General features: G+C 38.8%; 1 protein-coding gene and 1 long non-coding RNA gene across 3 annotated transcripts; both read right to left on the bottom strand.

Moving 5' to 3' along the window:
* On the bottom strand, positions 1-471 carry LOC149986201 (uncharacterized). The gene is made up of 2 exons (XR_016501158.1): positions 344-471; positions 1-45 (listed from the first exon to the last, which is right to left on the bottom strand). It is a non-coding gene; the product is annotated as an uncharacterized LOC149986201 (long non-coding RNA).
* Positions 472-1,321: 850 nt separating this feature from the next.
* LOC112277870 (eIF-2-alpha kinase GCN2-like) lies at positions 1,322-14,035 on the bottom strand. Of its 2 annotated transcripts, none has more exons than XM_024510666.3 (30): positions 13,853-14,034; positions 12,803-13,013; positions 12,597-12,668; positions 12,271-12,327; positions 11,876-11,981; positions 11,504-11,668; positions 10,890-11,303; positions 10,326-10,490; positions 9,842-9,928; positions 9,318-9,434; positions 9,014-9,122; positions 8,763-8,880; positions 8,427-8,481; positions 8,088-8,281; positions 7,685-7,872; positions 7,386-7,540; positions 6,843-7,095; positions 6,324-6,591; positions 6,071-6,164; positions 5,694-5,774; positions 5,492-5,548; positions 5,153-5,284; positions 4,657-4,740; positions 4,283-4,394; positions 3,371-3,507; positions 3,022-3,132; positions 2,664-2,737; positions 2,411-2,516; positions 2,165-2,287; positions 1,322-1,947 (listed from the first exon to the last, which is right to left on the bottom strand). In XM_024510666.3, exons 2-30 carry the CDS (start codon positions 12,934-12,936, stop codon positions 1,819-1,821), a joined length of 3,897 nt encoding a protein of 1,298 aa, XP_024366434.1. In that variant the 5' UTR covers positions 12,937-13,013; positions 13,853-14,034; the 3' UTR covers positions 1,322-1,818. The 2 variants fall into 2 exon arrangements, with proteins under 2 accessions (XP_024366434.1, XP_073387702.1); XM_073531601.2 differs by having other exon boundaries at positions 1,376-1,947; positions 11,917-11,981; positions 13,853-14,035.
* Positions 14,036-15,586: the final 1,551 nt, after the last annotated feature.

The following is a 15,586-nucleotide window of genomic DNA, read 5'->3' as shown; positions in this document are numbered from 1 at the left end:
TGATGGATGATCCCGCATGTTTCCAGAAGCATCGTATCAAACATCCTGTAGAAATCATGCTTTTTTGTTGCATTTTTGTGATGATTTTTGAAAGTACGGCGAGAGCCGGCGACACTTCAACAATGATGTATTGGAATCTGGATCATAGGGACTCACTTTCGGGAAAATGGTTTAATAAATGGCATGAATTCGATCAGCTCCTCCAAAAACTCACCAGAACTAGAACTCCACCGAACGGAACCAAGAAAAGTATGACTAAAACCACCAATAGCTACAGTGACAATCAGACGCTCAGAAACGATCGACATACTGGGCTTGGCCAAGATAGGCTAGTGGACATTACCAGGCTCTGGATTCCATTCTATCAAACGGTGCGTAGGGCTTCTGCTTCGTTGAATTCGAGCACAAGCTGCAACTGCACAGAAGCATTGGAAGGAGACTGACGCCGCACTCATCACTTACTTACAATAAGAAAGGACCTTCTAGAGCTCCACCTTGATCAGAGAGAGACCATTATCAAGGAAACCTTCTGATACAGAGAAATCGGTCTCCAAATCCTCGTCCTCACACTCAGAGGAACCATTAAGCAGTGTCAAAAACAGGCGAGGTACTAGAAGAGTACCCAGTCTCTCAGCCGTCCATCTCCATGGTCGTAGTAACAGGTAACGTCGGTCTTCGCTACGGTAAAATACCAAAACGTGTGACACCCATGCTTGCATGCCATAATTACAGGTCGCCGTGCAGATGATTCCCAAGACAACTGGCTTTAGTCTACTTCCGTATGTCTTTCTTCATAGGCTGTCGATTCTTTGTCTTTATGTACAACTTGCGCGTGCAGTTTAGCGCCCTCCATCAGCAAGAATTTAGCTTGATCCACTTTGGCGCACGACTACAATGCGCAACTTCATAAACCTTCCCTTGCTAGTCTCTTCGATAATCCACCTAAAGAAAACCAAGAAATAATATGCACCCTTGCAAAGTGTTAGCATAGACAAGACTTGCGTCAGTGCTGTGAGTGCGTAGGTAGAAAGCCTTGGTGTTGATGCAACGTACCGAATTTGATTCCGGTATGAGATGTTATACTGAGGGTAGAGCAGCATTTGCAGACTCCGCCCCAAATTATTTCTCCCCACTTCGGTGGATTTTTATGCTGTCTTAGGATTCTTGAGAAGTTAAAGCACTCAAGACCAAAGAGAGACACCTAATAATTATGAAAAACATGCGAAAAGTGAAAACATATCTCAAACAAAAAAATAGTAGGAAAAACAACAAAGGGATGATCGAGTCCATACATAAGGTGAAGGTATGTAGCAAAAACCAATGATGTTCAACAATTACCTGCTGGTGTAAATTCAAATTCTTTGGTGATGCACAATATTATCAATAGCACTTCACTATCTAACAAAAATCTGGTGTTCATGTACACGTGAGTAGAGGAGAAACAACCCTTACTACCTTTACTAACAGAACAAAAAAGATAAGCTGTAACCTGTTTCACGCTCATAATGAGGCATATTCTCACTATGAAACCATCTCAGTTATGCGCTCAAATATTCGTGACCTCTACTGCATATGTCCTACATGTCGTCATACTTTCCCCACATTAGGAATAAGACGACCTAATGAGCTTTCAAAATACCTTTCCGAGATGTGGAAGTACTTGGTATTTATTATCAAATATTTGTTATGCTTCTCTGACTTTCCTCATCACTCGAGACTTGTGAGTGTATGCTTCACTGAAAGTATCTCAAAGACGAGAAAACCTCCACCCGCATGACTGAAATTTCTGGTGCATATCCAAATAACACAAGATCAATCTCAATATAGGCTGTGGCGCTGAGTAGATCGTTTCTGCAGGCCAATCGGGGTCAACAATTTTTCAGTGAGATGCATCACCAGCTCTTCAAGGTACACCTCCTCTTCAATTTTCAGGTCCAAGTGCCGGACCTAGCAAAAATCCAAAAAGCAAAGCATTAATTATCCGCAACAAAAAGGCACTCAAAATTAGTGTAAAATGAGAAGTGACGTTATCGCCTCCCGCAACCCTACACCAAAAATGTCATCGAGCTAAAGCGTAACCTGTTATAAATTGTACTCGGTTGTAAATGAAAAAATCACGGGCCCTTAAATCAAAACCAATAAATAACAGCACCAAAGTAAGTACCTTCACAATTTGCCTTAGAGTCAAATCTGCCTCAGTAATAATTACCAACCTCTTGATGCCATGTTCATGTGCGTATTCATACTGCTCTGTTAGACTTGGTGCTGAGGAGCACATATACTCGGCCTGTAAATTATACAAATTACTGATGTCATCAAAACATTCCCGGAAGCTAAATCAAGCAGCTACGAAGATACAGCAGGAAACAATGGCTTAAGATAGGTATAAAACGGCGCACAAGAAACACACCTTAATGTTAGCTGCCCACAATTCAGCCACAACTTGCATTCGTTCTGCTAAAAGTCCACCTCCACCACGACTGCAGACCAGGACATCCGTGACCGTTTCAGGTTTCCTGCAACATGTTTCAATTTTCAGACAAACGCCATTTCGATTTCCGAAATCCAAGCAGCATACGTACTTTAAACAGGAAACACAGATAGACATGTAGTTCCGATGTCACTCTTCCTACCTGAGTTAAATTCTAGAGTATGGAGTTTACCTCTCTGCCATTGCGATAGAAATCAACTTTTGCACTGCGATACTCAGACCTACCATGCCTGGTGCACCATATGCCTGCAAGTAATCAAGTCAAGAATAGTCATTTTTGTTTTCCAATGCATGGCGTCTTAGCGCACCACCCAGTGATGATGATCCAATCTTTAGATGTACTGGAGAGCAGTCATCCGTTTGTCTATTGTCACATTGCCCTCTTCCAATTCAAATGACTTATCTCAACAACATTAAAGGTGATAGGATACTGCAGCTGTTAGAACTAATCCAGAGGAAGCTTAATTCAGAGGAAGCTTAATTCAGAGGAAGCTTAAATCTATTTGAATAAATCAATAGTCTGACATTACCAAGTTTGGTGTCCAGTATTTATGAAGGAGACGATCATAACAGCCACCCACTGCTAAGCAAAGAGGCTTCATTGCGTTCCGTGCTGAGAAGGACGCCTTCTGGACATGTATCTGTAGTACAACGACCAGATGGTTCATCGAGGTCAGCTTCCAAAACGTGAGTAACTTTCGAGCATGATGTACATGAAAGCAATACTATTACTGTTACTTTAGTATATGCTATTGAAAGAGATTACACTGCTGCAGAGACCTATTTCAAGTAACATCTGCCAGCCTCGAATGGTGTGAGAAGGTTTGTCTGAAAAAACGCAGAATATTTATCCATACTGGTTTGTCAGAGAAGGATGACCTGAAAATAGCTCGCATCAAAGTACTCCTCTGTGGGTGACATCAAAGCATCAATAGTCACGACCTTCTCAAGTCCCCAAACTCTTAAAAACCCAAGAAGCATAGATAGTTCATCAAAAGCAGCTGATGTTACAGAACCTGCACAGCAACAGCGAAAAGAGACAGCTTCCATATACCACGACATCTCTTCATTTCACTTCTCATACACAGTTATTCACTTTTATCCAATCTCTACTTCAATATGAAACCACAATTTCACACCACAAACTTAAACGAAGATCTTAAGATGACAAATTAAAACAGATCTCACCCACTTTCTACACATAAAATCGACCATATAGGGAAAGATGAAAGACTCGGATTGGTATTGGGGGTGTGATGATAAGTGAACTTTATAGGTTGTTGAAAATAGAACCACAACCCATAGGCTCTCTTACCATACATGTAAATTGTCTTTGCTACAAGGACGCGAATCATTGACCATGAGCAACTTGCATTTTAAGAACATGGAGTGGGCTTCTCTTATATAAGAAAATATGTCAGTAGGTATTGCGAAATCTATACAAGCAAAAATAATTAATTCGAGCCTGACAGTGCTCGAAAAAGTATTCTGGTTTGACGCACTAGATGCCAATCTTAACTGCTAATACCAACAAAAAGTGAAAACATGATTCTCCTAATAGACTGCTGATCAATGAGAAAACCGATCCAGGAGGCAATTATAATAGCTTTCAAACATAAACTTATGTTCTGGCCGATCTAAAAGAGACATGCACCTGTTAGGTTTTCAGAGGCTGAAACTATCTCAGAACGAATGCCAACTTGTCTTAAAATATTTGTCACAGACTCATTAAACAGTCGAATTAATCAAAACAGCGCATAGACAAGCTGACAAGTAATCAAAATCACATACTGGAAGGTAGAGCTCCTCGTAGCCGGGCAAGAGCATCATCAGCAGTGCCACTAAGAAAGCGGCGCTCCACTGTCTGCAACTTATCCACCACTATCTCGGCCACTTCCAGATCCTGCTCCAAAATAAGACGAACTCAAAATGACATATATCTAGCAAAACGAACTTTGACCTATTCTGAGTTCGAAAAGAAAAACTTCAATCTATCTTTGTATACTAGATGAGCAATCAAACTAAACAGAGAAAGTGTAATAAAAGAAAGAAGGCATTGATCTATGGACCTCTACAATATACTGATCCAAGTATGAATATCTATAATTCGCTCAACCTACCGTTCAAGGGGTGTCTATGATGCGAAAAAGCCCAGATGAACGTACCTGTAAAAGATGTCTGCGAACAAGAGGCCAGCGACCTTTGCGTTCAGTTGATCCAGGTGATGTAGCATCCATCGTAGAGAGAACCTGCATTGAAAGTAATCAACAAAAACTAGCGCCTGAGAAGTGGCGATCCACACGCGGAGGATACGAGGACAAAAAAATGTTGAAAGAACCATAAACCCTGACCTGTCGTAATGCTAATTGGTTGCTGCCAGCTGACAAGCATCCCCAACAAATCTAAATCAAAGACGAATAGATCTGTTGTACCAGTACGACACATTCTAGCTAGCGCTTCCATGGACAATTTGTTTGTGAACACTTCTAGACCTCAAACCTGAAGTTGAAATAATTTCCATGAAACTCCTTACAGACGAGTTACTCAACAGCTCGCAACCAAGTCGGATCATTAACCCCACAATTCATAAAAGGAAAGAACTATCCTGTGAGTAATAATCAAACAAGAGATTGATAAGTCCACAACTATCATTTTATAAACCTGGGCAATCTTCTTTCTTTCATTGGGCTTCACACCTGCCCAGGTCCAAATGGCATTCAACAATTGCCTGTGATTCACGCGCACTTCATGTAACTCCAAGGTTGAAAACTTGGATACAACTTCGGTTGCAACCTGTAGTATTGCAAAATTAGCTAAACAACAAGTATGATCTCAACTTCCAATCCGTACTAGATGGAGACATAAGAAACTATATCCATGAGCATCTTCACTAAGCACAGTTGATCTCACTAAGATAACCCGCAAATATAAGTATTGACAGCCAGTTCGAGCACTGCCTAGGAATCTGTGTAAAAAAGCATCGGATGCGGCGAAGAGCACCTTAATTGCTTCTGCTTCTGCTAAAGAGCGAACACCACCAACGATATCAAAGTCTCCCTGTATACACATTTTAAGGATCAATTTGAAAGTACATTCACAAACTCTGTCAGTAGAAATGATGCACGTTCTGAGCTCTATCATGAATTCCAGAGAACTCGACTGATATATTCAGTAGACGTCAACTATTGGCCCTGATACTGACCTGGAAAAAGCCTTGGGGAGCACTGTTCCCAAACCCACGCCGATAAACTTGGGCAATTTGGAATCGCTTCAGTGATGTTGGCTGAAATTAGTCAATTAAAACAACTAGGGTCAACATCTACAGTACTTCAGAATTGACTACAATATATATCCTATGTTATGTGAAATCTAGCCTATTTAGGAACAAATGAGTTTAACAAAAGTTTGACTTCTCGTTACAGAGAAGACTCCTCGTTGGTGTATTTCAGATGCATCGCAAATCCCTTATATACACTAACGAGGAGACTTCTTTGTAAACTAGAAAAACTAATTTACCGAGGGAAGAAATATAAATTCAACCTGAACCAATCGAGTTTCTTGTTTAAACAGTATGCAAACCTGATTTGCAGCAACCCAAGAAGCAAAAGACGAACGAGTCTCATAACGTAACTGGAGTACGTCGCCAGATGAATCCAACAATTTCACAGCAAGCCTGCCATCACATACAGCGAGTAAGATTCTAATCTAATACGTACGTAATACTTCAAGGGACGTCCATCACATCTTAAACTCCAACACACAAAATGCACACCAACCAGACATAAATGTTTAATGAAGGATGAACATTTGGCTTGTTCCAAGGACAACATACCGATTGATATGCTTAGGATCATCCAAAACTGAGATTTCTGGACTCTCCAAAGGCCGAGCTCCATGCAGTGTAAATACCTCTTTTACACACTCAACGACCCATTCCTGAACTCCGACCTTCTTGCCAGGAGGACAGTGAGGCTTTGACGTTCCTCGTTGTCGGTCAGCCAGTTCAGCTTTTTCTTTCAAACGGTCATCATCAAATATTGCCGCTACAACTTGATCGTATACAGTTGTGTCCTCAGCATTTTGAATTGTTCGTAAAATATCTGTTCATATCAAAATCCATAAGTCACGCTGAAGTCCATCCACCACTTAGCAACAAACAGCATCCATCAGCATAAACAATTGAAGTTCAAGTTCATAAACAGTAGTACATCAGGAATCGCCGTGTAAATCAATATGGTTAAAATAAACTGTACTTAAACTTTTTAATAGTGCATAAAAACAACCAGGCTTGTAACTTTGAAATGTAAAGGAAAAGAGACAAATGAAGCAATGAATTAACAACTGCACTGACCGTTCAATGCTTCATCTTGCATACGAGGAGGTATGAGTTCACTCCGTAAAAGCTGAACAGCTGATGGTCTTTCAGATGGCTGAGCAGCCGTCAGCCACTTCACTAGCTTAGCTTGGCACTCAAATTCTACAGACCATGTAGATGGCAATGTACCTTTACTTTTAAAGTCATTCAGTATAATATACCGCTCCATAGCAGTTGTGAACTGATACCAGAGCTCAAATAACACAACCCCTAGGCTGTACATATCCACCTGCCAATAAAATGAAGGATATAGTAAAAGGCAATTCTACACAAGACTAACCAATTGGTATATTTACATATTATACATACAATTCTACGTGTGAATAATCAAAAGTATTGGCAAATGTAATTAGCATCATAAACTCCCTTTTCATATATTTCAGCAAAAGAATATTCTGCACTCGTCACCAGAAATTAGACACAGTGAAAGTGCTTCTCATCTGTCAATGTATACACCAACATACAGCGTTGAAATAACAAAAATACAAGAATGTAAAAGCTGCAGATCAAAAACGTTACCTTTTCATCAATGTGAGGCCACCCTTGCACGATTTCAGGAGCTGTATAGAAGTATGTACCAACAGCTCCAGTGCCTTCAAGTGAGCCACTAGTCTTCGCTATGGAAGCCAATAGATTCGTGTCTACGTCTGGCTGCTCCAAATTTGCAAACTTGGCTGCATACACATCCGAATCGTGGTTATGGATCATAGGAGTCTCTCTATTCAGCTATTCAAGTGTTGTTCAATATTAGCCAATATCATAAAAACCACATAAACGTAATTCAAAATATTACATGGTCGTAATTGAAAACAACGTACCAAGACCAAAGTCACCAATTTTGATATCGTTACGCGCATCAAAAAAAATGTTGTTAGGAGTCAAATCCCGATGTATGATGCCTCGGCTATGAATATGAGCCAATCCTTCCACAATCTGGCGAAACATCCGCCACGTTGCCTCTTTGTCTACCGGCCCTTCGTACGAACTAAAAACCTCTCGCAAAGTTCTGCGTATACAAGCACGTGGACAAAGTTAAGGAATTAAAACACTGAAAACTCCAAAAGTGAGTTTCAACTCACATTTCGTACTTAAAGAATGTAGGTATGCTGAAGCTGATTTTCCAAAATTAAACATAGAAACTTTGGACCTAGAGGTTCTAGAAACTCCTGACAATTATAGTCCTAGGACGATACTTGTCAAAGCATGAAAGAGGATGATTACCTTGGACAGTACTCCATTTGAATGTACAAATATGTAGTATGAGCAGGCCCTGACCCACCATTCCAAAGCTTTGAAGTGCCTGCGTCTGCACTTCCTGACTTACCGCTTGCAAGCCAATCACTGCCACTGTCGGTGGTTTCAGACCCACTTCTCAACTTCTCCAAGACGGATCCTAAGCCAGTCTCTATCCAGGCCTGCAAAACAAACAATAATGATCACTTGAACCTAGTTTTAATATCGGAAAAAATAAATAAATAACCAAAACAGCCATAGGTTATGGCAATGGGATCATTGTCTAATAGTAAACATCACGGCTTCAATCGCATGAATTCTGCGTACCTGGTAGTATCGGACCACATGTTGATGTTGTAAGCGAGCTAGTGTTGCAACTTCCCTGTGCATAGCTCAATTTCAGAAAAATACACACACCCATGTCGCCATATTTTGACCTTTTATGAGTTGTGCAACCCTTCAAGAAAAACGTGAATACAAAAGCATATTGGAGGAGATAGTAAAGTCATGGTCACAGATACATCTGTAGTTCTTCTATAAACTTCTTCGACAATCTTTCACCAGGAACTTATCCTACGTAACGAGAGCTTTACCCTAAAGTGGATCTGTGAACTAACAAGATCCTCCAACACTTTGAACAAGATATTCAAGAGATTCACGAACCTTAAAATTTTGTTGTTTTGTGACAAGGTTTTTGCCTTTAGGCGAATTTTCTTCATAGCATACCGTCTACCATCTAGTTTGTTTACACATAATACCACATGTCCAAAACCTCCTTCTCCTGAAACAACGAACCACCATAGCACAATTGAGAATGTGAACATCTTAGCAACTTCGTATTTGAAGATACATTTGCATTATTGTAATATGACAATTAAAATATCAGATGGAGAAGCCAAAACAGTCTACCATACCCAGCAAAGAGATCTCCTCAAAATCAGATAAATAGCGAGAGCTTGATGTATTTCCCGCTCCTAAAAGATCTGGGCTGACGTCCCAAAATTGGCTCACAGCTACTTGGCTCTACGAACAGTGACCATAATTAGCAATGAAGCATTACTTACGTTACATAAGATTTCATGAAAACTACAAAACTTATGCAGTGATGCAATTTATGTAAAAGTCACATCACAAGTCTTCAATGTCAACATAACCGTAATGGGTCCACGATTTTTTTAAATTCATCTATTTTGAAGGTAACAGGCTCTTGGTTCTTACAGAGCTGTCCAACGAGTAATTCATATCAGTAACTTGTTGTGGAAATGATCTTTTGAAGGTTGCATCAAAGATGTCAGATTGATCAGCCACCAAATCCTTCACCCACTCAGGCAAAATCTGAATCATAGAAGACACTTAGAGTGAATAGAGAAAACCCAATTTCAACCAATTCCACACTGATATGATCATGAAAATCGTACACCTAGATAACTAAAAAAAAGAAAGGGAGTCGGGCACATGGATAACGAAAAGGAGCACTTCAATTTAAAGGGCTACATCAAGTTCCAATAGTTGCAATTTTCAATCGGACACACCTTCATGTCACTAGCTCAGGCACAATGAATTACAAGGGTAAACAACCTCGACAAAAACCATCCAGCAGCATTTTTAACATTCAAGGGTTATTTATGCAACTACTACATCTTCAACTCCGAATGAAAGAGGTACACGAACTCTACAAATATAATAATAACCCTCCAAAAAAGCAGATCTTGCCCAATAGATCCCATCATATAGGAGCTTACACCGAGGTTTTGTAATTGCGTGGCCAAAATTGGAAGTGTATTCGGCAAGGGACCTCTTGCTCCACAAGCCAAACGAAGCAGATGTGCCTGTCAAGGATCAAGTCACGTTTTCTTCTTAAACGATGTAAAGATAGAACTTGGCAGAATAACACAGAAGAGGGAAAAAAAAAAAAAAAAAAAAAAAAAAAAAAAAATGTCTTGTGAGCTGTTCTAAACTACATAAAGGGATTAGAGCGAAATCATCACTTGACCGGTCAAGTGTAAGTCTCTCATACAAGACTGGACAGACAACGGTATCGCTCTAATGTCTTGTAATGCCATTACAGAGATACCAACCATGATAAACGGATGAGAAGATAACCGATGTATGCTTTCAGCAAATTTATTCATAATATGACTATCACATCACATGTAAAATAAGATACTGTAAAGCGAAAAATAAATATGCAGGCAGCGGCGGTTGCGAGATTAAACGATCACATACCAAAACAAGATCTTTTTGAATCAACCTCGTCGCAGCATCTTGATCAATAGTAGATGTCGGGAGTTCATCTTCAGAAGTTGTTTCCGAATACTCATCATCTTCGTCGTCTTCATCTTCAGAAGTATCCTGAATAGTTCTAGAACTTTGGGCCAGAAATGCTGATTGCTGCATACTCGAAAACAACTCTTAGTTAGTATTGCCAAATTCATGGCGGGATAGATTACAGCCAACATGAGTATTTCGAAGAAATTTTGAACAAACAATCTTGAGTGGATCATTGTTATGGTTGACAAAACTATATCCAACCTCAAATTCTTTTAAAAACACTGTGAGCCAATAGCAATCTGACCACATTGAAGAATACTTCTTCCACCAACACCAAAGCGAATAACAATATCCGACCAAAGGCCTCCACAATGCATCCTAGAAGATGAGTTAAATCAACAGCTTTAACATGAGCATCCAACTTCATATATTTGTCGTCAAAAAGCTACTTAAGAGGCTAACAATGAATCCATAATTTTTCACTACTAAACATCCGTGTCTTCGTTTGCGCAGGCCCACCTTCATAGACGATCCCATTTGGTAGAAACCTCTCCGAACTTTCTGCAGAATGTCTGACACAGTCTTGGAGTGATTGTCTTTAGGAAGTTGTAAAGCCAACTCATTGTCCTGCTGTTTAAAAGCAACTTCACTATGTAAAGGTCCTTTAAGTGTTCTGGCTTTGATCAACCCAATATCATCCCTGTCTTCACCATCTACACGACGAGCCTTGGCATCTTTATTTTTTCTTCCCAGTTTTCTTTCCACCCTTTCAGCTGCTTTTGTCTGAGTACTGATCTTAGTGGGTGTAGAATCAAGACCTTCGTCCCAATGATTGTCATTCTCAACCCAGTTGCTGCCAAAAAGGTCAAAGAACACAAAGTCCTCTGAGAGTCTTCCATTATCTTCTGCTTCTATCGATGTTGTAAGAGCATCCTGAAAAACACTTCATGAGCTTCATATTTTGTGTCCAAAACAACCCACGAGGCACTATTCATACCCCTATAAATAAAAACCTACAAGGATATTTAGAACAAACATACGCATGTTAATTGATTAAATAAGCCCCAAAAATGAGATTACCACTTAAGCTTCAATCATTAACGTATACATCTATATAAGGAACGGAGTCTTGCCTTAGAGACTATTTCAACCGTCGACTGGGTCGAATTCTCCTCCGATGAGATCTCTTGACTATTATGAAGGGATGACTTGATCGATCGATTTTCAGATAAATATTCTTGGCCAGCCTCCGTCAAATTGAAGATCATTACACGACCTTCTCTCGCTAATGATGCGGCCTGTCGTCAACATAATCAGGTCGGAACAGCTATCATACATTCAGCAACTAAAAAATGTTACAAATGAAGCACACAAATCCAGGATAACATAATACTAACTTTGATTCCTTAAACGGTGAAGTGAAGTGAAATTTACTGATATGAGACATAACCATGACTAGCCTTACATGATCGATAAAATAGGTTGACTTACACTACAAGACGTACCTGCTCTACAAGCAAAGAATGAAGACGGTGCGATTGCTCACTTGAAAGTCCTTTCCTTGCAATCACGTTCAGCTTGGGTGGCTTATTCGGATATCCGGGCAAACACCTGCGTATGAAAGAGATCAAAATAAATGTCAACATCCCCCCTGGGAAAGTAATTCTCACCCTCCGCAGATTTTTCTATAGTAACTTCAATATTATGTAGCAGCGAGGCTTAGAAACCAGTTTACAGACATAAATTGAGTTACATCACTTTATCAACCCTTGAAAATGCACAAGTTCCTTCTTAAAACTGGTAATAGCAACTTTCAAATCACCAGTGGTAAACAATAACAATGGAATCTTGGCACAAATTGGGACAATAACTCAAATAAAGAGAGGTTGCACATCACTACCTGACAACCAGCTCTGCAGACACATCCTCGTCATCATCCTGATCGACTGAATGTGGTCTACAAAGAGGCATCGAATCAGAACAATCATTCAGGTCAGGAATTCAATTGTTAAAACAACCCAAGTTTGCGAATCAAGTAATTCAACGTGTAGCAGCCTAGCAATCTTCAAGGTTGCATTCAATTTCTTATCAGCAGCTAATTTGAATCGAAGCTTCTATTTCCTTGCTCAAGCGCTCACAGATTCCTTCTAAGCTAGATTTTCACATTTTGCACAAGATATTGATTCAATATCAAACTAATCGAGGTGCCACAAATGATTGCCCTACCGGAGTTGTATGGAAAACTCTGCAACAGGCTTCTCAGACAGAAGTTTGAAATCTTCCTGAAAGATTGCAGACCTGCAAAATCCAATATTAATCCAGTCATTCAGTTACCATAACTTCATTTTGTGTACATACGAAAAAAACTTGCTTCAGTCAAAGACTTAGAAGAACAAAAAAATAAAAACACAGGAAGCTGAAATGCTACTTACAAAGCTGTTATTTCCTCAAAAACCTGGTCAGAGGAGTCAGATAAGTCGGAAGCACGTTCTTTAAGCGACAGCGACTGCCGAGCTTTGTGCTTCGCAGGGCGTTTATTACGTCGACTACCTTTATTGGACGGCATAATGTAAACCAACAGCTAACATCAAAGCTGAATCATTAAGGCTGTGTGCGGCTACGATATTCCATAGACACGAATATCTGCACACTCAAGCATGTCAACAATTACCTTAAAATCAATCAACTCATAGGTTCACTTGACCTCACTAGTTCTTGTTCTGAGATCCTCTCCCTGTCTCCAAAGGTCAACAAAACATTCAACAGAGTAATGAAATTTTATTTCCTGCATTCGTTGAACGCACTAGATTCTGCGCATGAAGAGAAAATTCAATCAAATGCAGCTTCAGATAATGTCCACGTATTCCTGATCACGCAATTCACTGCGAAACAATTCGATTCATCCAGCTTCGAAAGGTAAATAGAAAACAGCAATAGTGAAGATGAGATACTACGAGTTTGTACACACACTGCCTCCACACGTCCAAATATATTTGAGAATCTTTTAATGATGTCCTGAATTGTCTTCATGGAAATTCTAAAACACCAGCTGTGCAAAGCATCAGTGATTTGAAACTAAGAGATTATAAGATCAAAATTCAAAATGATAAACGCACAGGATCAATGCAATAATTCCGAAAAAGCTTACCAGTAACCTACGAATACAGGAACTAAAAATCAGTAATCAAACGCACTCTCTGCTACTGCCGGTAGACAAATTCTAGCCAATTCAATTCTACCAAACTTCCACAAAACTCCGTGTACTATAGAACAGATGCAAAATAAATCATCTCATCGTGTCGTCGTCTTCGCCACATTGAGGAAGTCTGCTTTCCAAATAATGTCAAGAAAATTACATCCACGACACTTTTACACGCGCGAAAATTCTCCATACTGATCACCGGGAAAAGTAGGAACGCCTACTCATGCCGCATTTATTTCAAATTGAAATCATCAACGAGAACTAGGGTTTAAGGGCTCACTGCTTCCTGCAAACCGACGAACTGAAGATCTACTCCAAAAAACCACACGAAGGGATCGATTCGGACCGCAAGTGCAACGTAGATCCGGGAATCCAACCTACAACAAGCAGGTATTCTCGGAAATCTGCCTCGCCTTCAAGTGGCGAGTCTCCCACACGACGCATGCCTCGCCTTCACAGCAGGAGTGTGAAGACGAACCCTGATAGGCGTTTCTTCCAAGTATCTTACATGGAACTGTACAAGTTGAGCTGGCGGAACCAGAATGACACGCTGGACAGAAAGAATCCGACGTGGCACTTCGACTGGCTTGCTTTTCATCTTGGATAAATTTTGGGATGAAATGTTTCGTCGTTAGACTTTCCTAGTCCTGAGTGTGTACGAAAATGGGACAGACTTCTGGTGCTTGTGTTGTCATAATTTTTATATAAACTTTTGACAATCTTCTATTCAAACCAACAAGTGCACATGCTTTACGTACCTTCAGCAACATATGTTTTGACTCTTTACCAAGCTAAATATAAATAAGTTAAACAAACTTGGCATAGAAACAATTTTAATGGATGAAAAATGTAGATTTATAATCTCCATTTACATATAGATGACTGCAAATGTAGGAAGAAGAACAAGGAACATGATTCTACATGTTAGGCTGTTGTAATCTTTGAGGGTAATTCATTAAACAAATCATGCACGTGTTGCCTTTATTGCTTCTTTTTTTACTTTACAATACTTATTGGCATAAATTGAAACAATGTATGTAATTACTCAGAACCTCTTTGGAAAACTGCTAGAATGTTATGATCTATACAAAAGATGTTAAAATTTTATGCAATTGTGTAAAATGTAATCTATATTCCAAGTATTTTATAATTTTAAGTTATAATTTGATTGACTAAATGTACATGTGTAGGTGTATTTCTAAAATATGATTAAGAATCTGTTCATACTGTAATGTAAGTTGTGCCTTGTTGTAAAGCAATAAATAACTTGCATGCTAAACTTTAGCATAGTTGTTAGCTATTAATAATTAAAGGAAGGAAAATAAAATAAATCTGATATAGTTTATTTTTTATTTGAATACAAAATTTTTGTGAAAATGAGTATGTAATTTTATGGACGTAAAATTGTGTATTATGTATTTTAAATAATTGAAATACTGAAAATAAATTAAAAGATTGGCACAATTAAATATATAGTTGAAAGGATATCTAATAAATTTGCAAAATAAAATAAAATACACTTTGAGGATCTTCAACAAAATCAAAGAGGCAAACCTTTAATAATGGTGCATAAAACATATATATTTTTTTTAAAATGATTTGATTAATTGATATAATCAAAATCAATCATATCTATTTTATACACCAACAATCAAATTTACAAAAACCTTACAACAAGTACCAATTATACTTAAATTAATTGTAATAATCAAGGATAAATTATAATATATATTCTTATATACTAGGAAGAACTTGTGTCATGCCATTGGGCATAGAAAAGTTGTTTGTAACTAGTAAATTAGAGGTCTTTTTTAAGGTTATACATGGCTTTTTCTTGATCGATGATTTGTTTGATTTTAGCTAATGAAAAGACTTCTTTATTTCTTTATCTTACACCTAGATTTCCTTATTTATTATATAGATATGAGTGTGGGCGTTTTAATTACTATTTAACCATCTAACTACCTTATAAAATTTTAAAACAAAAACAAACAAACCAAATCTAGAAATACAA

Source organism: Physcomitrium patens, chromosome 26, assembly GCF_059467195.1.
Source record: "Physcomitrium patens ecotype Gransden chromosome 26, ASM5946719v1, whole genome shotgun sequence".
NCBI lineage: Eukaryota > Viridiplantae > Streptophyta > Bryopsida > Funariales > Funariaceae > Physcomitrium > Physcomitrium patens.
This window is presented reverse-complemented; position numbering and strand designations above follow the sequence as displayed.

What these genes read in the sequence shown, in the direction of transcription:
- LOC112277870 (XM_024510666.3), bottom strand. Translation starts at nt 12,936, where the DNA reads ATGCCGTCCAATAAAGGTAGTCGACGTAATAAACGCCCTGCGAAGCAC. An exon ending in ATTACTCGTTGGACAGCTCT is followed by an intron (nt 9,123 to 9,317) that starts GTAAGAACCAAG and finishes CACTGTTCGTAG; the next exon opens with AGCCAAGTAGCTGTGAGCCA. An exon ending in TCTATCGCAATGGCAGAGAG is followed by an intron (nt 2,517 to 2,663) that starts GTAAACTCCATA and finishes AACATGTTGCAG; the next exon opens with GAAACCTGAAACGGTCACGG.